At 36.8% G+C, this 8,219-nt stretch overlaps 1 protein-coding gene across 1 annotated transcript in view; it reads left to right on the top strand.

The window, feature by feature from the left end:
- The first annotated feature begins 241 nt into the window (after nucleotides 1-241).
- The window catches only part of LOC102770313 (guanylate-binding protein 6-like), a 28,506-nt gene continuing 20,528 nt past the window's right edge, over nucleotides 242-8,219 (top strand). Inside the window, 4 exon segments of the mRNA XM_015565318.1 lie at nucleotides 242-401; nucleotides 1,349-1,476; nucleotides 3,007-3,116; nucleotides 3,332-3,528. Coding sequence (XP_015420804.1) covers nucleotides 374-401; nucleotides 1,349-1,476; nucleotides 3,007-3,116; nucleotides 3,332-3,528 — 463 coding nt within the window. The 5' untranslated portion in view covers nucleotides 242-373.

Below are 8,219 nucleotides of genomic sequence, written 5' to 3'. Positions count from 1 at the left end.
AAACCAAATTGTCCAGCTAAATCCTCAGATTGTGATGAATACTAGTCATACTCACCACTAGTTCTATAGCTGTCCTCAGCAACGAGGACCACGGGACAGAGAGATGCATGAAACCTATGGCTTAAAATATCTTGGCTTTGTCCCCAGGTCGCTCTTGTCCCAGGCAGGTCCTTCCTGAGCATCCACCTCACTATCCTCTAAGCAGCTGGTTAAAACTCAGGGATGGGGATTTTTTTCCCCCATTTCCCTGGGGGAAAACAACAATGAGCACCTGTCAGTGAATCAGGAAGCTCTAGAGATTCTTGGCCAGATTTCTGAGCCAGTGGTGGTCGTGGCCATTGTAGGACTGTATCGTACAGGCAAATCCTACTTGATGAACCGGCTTGCAGGACAGAATCACGGTGAGTGGTATCTCAGGCAGAGGACAATTCTTTGTCTCCAGCTATATCACAGTTTCGTAGTTTTCTTCACTAGTCACATAAAGAAAGAGCTAAATTCCTTTCAATAAATCAACCTTCTAATTCTAATTCTTACTAATAAATTATGACCTTAATTAGTGTTATTCAGGCCAGGGCCAATTATTTTACTCTAACTATATCACAGCTTATTAGTTTTCTTCCCTGGTGACATGAAGAGAGAACAAAACTCCTTTCAATAAATGAAATTTCTAAGTCTAATTCTCATCACTAAATTATTAGCTTAATCTATTCTATTGCCATATTTATAGTTTTACTTCTGTTAAGGAAAATCCCTCTTAGTAATGCATAGACTCCTTCTTTTACCTGTGCCAACACTGGGGTCTTGAAATGTGCCTCCTCTCTTGGTCATAACATGTTTTGCTCTCTCTATAGAATTTTGCTTTTCCCATGAATACATAAAGATAATTGCATATCTATCACCATGTTTAAAGATTTTTTTGAGTTCACATCCCATTGTTGTTAACAACCTCTCCCACACCATTTGCCATTTTTATTTTTATCACTTTGATTGGAAAAATATTATCTGAATTTCTTTTTCTTTAGATGTCTCTCTTCTATCCACTTCTATTTGGCCTTTACTGGACCATTCTTTAAAATGCTCTTATTATAGTATTCAGTGACCTTTATTATGTCTGATTCATGGATGCACTTTACCTTGATTTTGAGCTCTTGCTGGATATCATTTTCACTGTTAACATTCATCTCCTCCTTCAAATAGATGACACACAAAGTAAAGCATTCTTATAAAACAGAGAAAGCACCGTCTTATATCTTGGGGTAATTCCACACCAAAAAGTCTGATTTTGTAGCCACTTGGCTGCTTAGATTGTCTGTTGTCACTGTGGCTTGGGTCTCCCCTTCCTTTATAGGTTTCCCTCTGGGCTCCACGGTGCAGTCTAAAACCAAGGGCATCTGGATGTGGTGTGTGCCTCACCCCTATAAGCCTGATTGCACGCTGGTCCTTCTGGACACTGAGGGCCTGGGCGATGTGGAAAAGGTAAGGCAGAGGGTCACAGATAAAATGTTTTCAACCTGGATAGTCTCATAATGAACTCTTTAATTTAACTTGCTTGATCTATTTGTGAAATCTAAAAATTGAATGATATATCAGGCAAATGCTCACTTGTTTGAGTCTTATTTCTAGGTACCGTGTCATGGTACATTGTGTAAAATTTTTATATTTCTCGGCAATGTGTGCATAATTTGATTCAATTGCTAAACACCATATTCCTGGGTCTCTAAGTTAGTACTAGTGACTCATGTAAAAGCCCTGCTCTCAAAAAGTTTTCAGTCCTCTGGTGAAGTTCACCAATTACTCACCAATCATTTTGGAAGACTTTCAGACACCTCTGAATGAGATGGTTCTATAAAAGATGTTTGTCCTACAGCATTTTAAGATGGGTTTTTGATATTTTAGTTTTCTACTAAAGGGTAAAACAAATTATTTCTCTTTTTCTGCTTTAGTTTGAGACTTATTTGGAAATAGGACCTAAATTTCTACAACTTTTTATTTCTACCCAGAGAAGATTTATTAATTTTGTGTTTATTTTTATATATCAAACAGTCTTGCTGTCTGTATAACCTATTGTTTGTCATAAGTGCCACTTCTTATTGTAATCATTTTTTTTAAATTGGGCTTTGGAATATAAATGGACAAATCAGCATTTCCTTTCAAATTTTTGTAGATATTTTCCACTTTTGCTCTGGGGAACAACTTTAGAGAGTGTTTATAATAGAATGAAAAGTCTGTATTGTGCCATTATCTAGACCTACTATATTTTATCCAAACAAATTATCTCCTCCTTAAGGTCCTTCATCTGGTGTCACTAGGCTCACTATCCAGCTTTAACTTCTTGACCTACCCTCTGTTCCAGTCAGATCAAATTATTCTACTTTTATTGAAAAGACTTCTGTATGCGGCCATGTCTACTTTTGCTTCTGTGGGTCTTTCCATGTTCAGGATATCTTCACTTATTCAAATTCACACTCTGCTAAGTCTTTAATTTTCAATCAAGATGCTGAGGAAGACTTTATGTTATGTAAAATTTTCCAAGTTTCAGAGCTCTGGTCTTCCATACTAGACTTGTAAATTTTAAGTTAATACTTTTGAAAATTTAAATTTATTATTGGAAGTATTACATATTTTCCCTTCTTCCCCTCCTATTGACCACATCTTTCTCACACCTATCCCCTCTGCAGCCCTCAGCATGCTTTTGTCAGTGTCCATGTTTTGTGCATATATGCATATAAGTTCTTTGGTTGATATTTTCTCTCCTGCCCCCCTTAATTTACTATTAGAGCTACAGGTTCCAATGCGTATGTACATTACTTTGATGTAGCATTCTATAGATATTATCCTTTTTATATTCCTTGGTATAGATGTTCATCATGGCTTTGAAATAGTGACTTTGAAAGTATTGCGTGATGAGTACATTACCTGATATAAAATGAAGAACTGTTAGATTTAGTGTCTGAATGAATTTCTATAGGGTAAATCCCTGAATGTCTTGCCCTATTATACTTCCAGGGCGACTCTAAGAATGACTCGTGGATCTTTGCCCTGGCTGTGCTGCTATGTAGCAGCTTCGTCTACAACAGCATGAGCACCATCAACCACCAGGCCCTGGAGCAGCTGCAGTATCCTTCCAGGAACCCAGCCTCCATGTGTCATGGCTTCAGTGGGAATGGAGATCCAGTCAGTTTCTCCTTCTCTCTCACTTAGTTGCCTTTGGTAGACCAAAAGGAACCGAGTGAGAGTGTTTATAATACTATATTTTTGTTTGTTTGTTTTTCTGAATAGAGAAATGTGGGAATTGTGGGTAGAAAGTTAATTTTCCTTAGCCAGGTCCTAGTTACGTGACAGAGCTGACAGAACTCATTAGGGCAAAGTCCTCCCCTACACCAGATGGAGTAGAAGATTCATCAGAGTTTGTGAGTTTCTTTCCAGACTTTATCTGGGCCGTACGGGATTTCATCCTGGAGCTGGAGTTAAATGGTCAGCCTATCACAGAAGATGAGTACCTGGAGAATGCCTTGAAGCTGGTTCCAGGTAACAGCATGGCTGGGCAGTGGATGGAAGGTAGTAAATATCATGATTGGAGTTGCATTTGTATTTGAGACTAGAAGTCTGCAGAAATGGTGGCTGGGAATAGGTTGTAAAGCTCTATGGACTGTAGTTTAAGTTCACTTAAGAAAAGTAGAGCCTTAAGTAGAGTAAAACTATTCATAACCAATTTGTTCTTTACACATTGTAATTTAGAATCCAATTGTAACTTTTGAAACTGGTGCTAAAATCTTCTAAAGAGCAGTTACTTACGTTTATTATTTTAGCTTCTGCTTTTCTGTTTTGAGGAAAACAGCTGATCAAATACTTGTTTGGCATAAAATTACAATGAAAAGCCTACTAATGAAAAAAATGTTTTTCATGTAATTAGACATAATTCTTCTAAAATGGGCATATAATTTTCTAATATCTTTATACATATGTTTTTTTTAAATATGTTTTATTGATTTTTTTACAGAGAAGAAGGGAGAGGGATAGAGAGTTAGAAACATTGATGAGGGAAAACATTGATCAGCTGCCTCCTGCACACTCCCCACTGGGGATGTGCCCACAACCAAGGTATATGCCCTTGACCGGAATCAAACCTGGGAACCTTGAGTCCGCAGACTTATGCTTTAGCCACTGAGCCAAACTGGTTAGGGCTATACATATGTTTTTTATAAAAATGACTTTATGTTCTCATAAACCTGAAATAGTATATTTTCTCTTTATCTACCTATTTGTGTAATTATTGATAATTATTAGAATATAATTTTAATTTCTATCAAAGATTTTTATTTTTAAATAATTTTATTTTATTGTTTAAAGTATTACAAATAGTAGTGCTTATGTCTTTTTTTCCTCATTGACCTCCCCCTGGGATCCCTTATCCCCTGGCACATCTCAACACTCTCACCCCCAGTGTCTTGCGTCCATTGGTTATGCTTACATGCATGCATACAAATCCTTTGATTGATCTCTTACCTCTGCCCCACATCCTTCCCTGCCTTCCCTCTGTAGTTTGACAGTCTGTCGGATGCTTCTTTGCCTTTCTATCTATTTTTGTTCATGAGTTTATAATGTTCTTTATATTCCACAAATGAGTGAGATCATGTGGTATTTATCTTTCACTGACTGGCTTATTTCACTTAGCATAATGCTCTCCAGTTCCATCCATGCTGTTGAAAATGGTAAGAGTTCCTTCTTTTTTACAGCAGCATTGTATTCCATTGTGTATATGTAACATCGTTTTTTAAAATATAATTTATTGATTTTTTTTTTTTACCGAGAGGAAGGGAGAGGAATAGAGAGTTAGAAACATTAATGAGAGAAACATTGATCAGCCGTCTCCTGCACACCCACAACCAGGGATGTGCCCACAACCAAGGCACACACCCCTGACCAGAATCAAACCTGGGACCCTTTAGTCCACAGACCGACGCTCTATCCACTGAGCCAAATTGGCCAGGGCTGTAACACCGTTTTTTAATCCACTCATTGGCTGTTGGGCATGTAGGTTGTTTCCAAATCTTAACTATGGTGAATTGTGCTGCTATGAACATAGGGGTGCATATATACTTTCTGATTGATGTTTCTAGTTTCTTGGGATATATTCCAGAAGTGGGATTACTGGATCAAATGAAAGTTCCATTTAATTTCTTGAGGATATGCCATACTGTTTTCCACAGTGGCTTACCCAGTCTGCATTCCCACCACCAGTGAAGGAGGGTTCCTTTTTCTCCATATCCTCTCTAACACTTGTCATTTGTTGATTTGTTGATGATAGCAATTCTGGCAGGTGTGAGATGGTACCTCATTGTTGTTTTGATTTGCATCTGTCAGATGATTAGTGACTTTGAGCATGTTTTCATATGTCTCTCAGCCTTATAAATGTCCTCTTTCAAAAAGTGTCTATTTAGGTCCGTTGCCCATTTTTTGATTGGATTGTTTATCTTCCTTTTGTTAAGTTGTATGAGTTCTTCGTAAATTTTTTAGTTTAAACCGTTATCTGAAATAGCATTCGCAGATATGTTCTCCCATGCAGTGTCTTATTGTTTTCCAATGTTCATTCTTGCTGATTTCTACAAATGCAAAGTTTTGTGCTGTTTTGACTCCCCTCTGATTCCCGTGAAATCTATTCTTTCTGCTCTGAACTGAGGCCCGAGGACAGTGATGGTGAACCTATGACATGCCTGTCAAAGGTGACACGCGAACTCATTTTTATGTTTCATTTTTCTTTGTTAAATGGCATTTATATCTAACATATATTAAAAATATAAATCTTTGTTTTACTATGGTTTTGATATATACTATAGAAATATAAAAAAAATTTCTATATGTGACATGGCACCAGAGTTAAGTTAGGGCTTTTCAAAATGCTGACACGCTGATCTCAAAAGGTTCGTCATCACTGCCCTAGGAGCTTATCGATGAAGATATTGTTATGACAAATGTCTGCTACTTTAGTGCCTATGGCTTCTTTAATATTTTTATGACTTCGCATCTTATCTTTAAGTCTTTGACCCATTTTGAGTTTACTTTTGTGTGTGGCATAAATTGGAGGACTAGTTTAATTTTTTTGCATGTATCTGTCCAATTTTCCCAACAACATTTATTGAACAGACTATCTTGACTCCATTGTATGTTCTTGCCTTCTTTGTCAAATATTAATTGACCATAGTGACTTAGGTCAATTTCTGGGTTCTCTGTTCTTTTCCACTGGTCTATATGTCTGTTCTTGTGCCAGTACCAGGCAGTTTTGAAAACAGTGGCTTTGTAGTGTAGCTTGATATCTGGTATTGAGGTCCCTCCAACATTGCTCTTCCTTCTCAAGATTGTTGCAGCTATTTGGGATCTTTTTTTATTCCAGATGAATTTTTGGAGAGTCTGTCCTAGGTCTTTGAAGTATGTGGTTGGTATTTTAATGAGGATTGCATTGGATTTATAGATTGTTTTGAGTAGTTTCGTCATTTTAATGATGTTGATTCTACAAAATCCATGAACATGGTATAATCTTCCATTTGTTCATGTCTTCCTCTATCTCTTTTTTCAGTGTCCTGATATTTTTTGAGTACAGGTCCTTTATCTCAGCGGTTCTCAACCTGTGGGTCATGACCCCTTTGGGGATCGAACGACCCTTTCACAGGGATCGCATAAATACATCCTGCATATCAGATAGTTACATTACTATTCATAAGAGTAGCAAAATTACAGTTATGAAGTAGCAATGAAAATAATTTTATGGTTGGGAGTCACAACATGAGGAACTGTATTAAAGGGTCGCGGCATTAGGAAGGTTGAGAACCACTGCTTTATCTCCTTGGTTAAATTTATTCCTGGGTATCTTAATTTTTTTGTTGCAATGGTAAATGTGATTGCGTTTTAAATTTCTCTTTCTGTGAGTTCATTATTTGGGTATAGAAAAGCCATATACTTCTTGGTGCTAATTTTTTATCCTCCTACTTTGCTGAATTCATTTATTAAATCTAGTAGTTTTTTTATGGAGTCTTTGGGGTTTTCTATGTACAATATCATGTCAACTGTGAATAAGGACAGTTTTACTTCTTTTCCTACTTGGATGCATTTTATTTCTTCTTCCTGTCTGATTGCAATGGCTAGTACTTCCAGTACTATGTCAAACGGGAGTGGTGAGAGTGGGCATCCCTGTCTTGTTCCTGTTCTTAGCGAAAATAATTTTAGTTTTTGCCCATTGAGTATGATGTTGGCTGTGGGTTTGACATATATGGCTTTAATTATGTTGCTGTATCATCCTTTTATTCACACATTGCTGAGCATTTTTATGAAAAAGGGTGTTGGATTTTGTCAAATGATTTTTCTGCATCAATGGATATGATTATATGGTTTTTCTCTCTCAGTTTTTTTATGTGATGTAACACGTTTATTGATTTGCGGATATTGAACCATCCTTGCATCCCTGGAATATATCCCACTTGGTCATGATTTATGATCTTTCTAATGTAATGCTGAATTTGATTTGCTAATATTTTGTTGAGAATTTTCGAGTCTATGTTCATGAGGGATATTTTCCTATAATTCTGTTTCTTTGTGTTGTCTTTATCTGGTTTTGGTATGAGAGTAATGTTGGCTTCATAGTAAGAGGCTGGAAGTGCTCCTTCCTGCTAACTTGTTTGGAATAGTCTTAGGAAGATAGGCTTTATTTCTTCTTTGAATGTTTGACAAAATTCCCCTGTGAAGCCGTCTGGTCCAGGGTTTTTGATTATTGGAAGTTTTTTTGATTACTGCTTCAATTTTCTCCATAGTTATCAGCCTATTCAGATTTTTTGATTCCTCCCGGTTGAGTTTTGGAAGGTCATATTTTTCTAGGAATATATGCATTTCTTCTATTTTGACCAGTTTGTTGGAATAGAGTTGTTCATAGTTTTTCTTCGTAATCCTTCATATTTCTGTGGGTCCTGTTGTTATTTCTCCTCTTTCATTTCTGATTTTGTTTATTTGGGTCCTCTCTGCTTCTTAGTGAGCTTGGCTAACAGTTCATCAATCTTGTTTATCCTTTCAAAGAACCAGCTCTTAGTTTCATTGATATTTTTGTTGTTCTTTTTGGTCTCTATGTCATTTATTTCTGCTCTGATCTTTATTATTTCCTTCCGTCTGCTGACTCTGGACTTTTCTTGTTGCTCCATTTCTAAGTCTTCAAGTTGCAGAGTTCGATGGTTTAT

The sequence above is a fragment of the Myotis davidii genome, unplaced genomic scaffold (assembly GCF_000327345.1).
Source record: "Myotis davidii unplaced genomic scaffold, ASM32734v1 scaffold1870, whole genome shotgun sequence".
Lineage (NCBI taxonomy): Eukaryota > Metazoa > Chordata > Mammalia > Chiroptera > Vespertilionidae > Myotis > Myotis davidii.
Note: the sequence above shows the minus strand (reverse complement) of the source record. Positions and strands in the feature narration are given on the sequence as shown.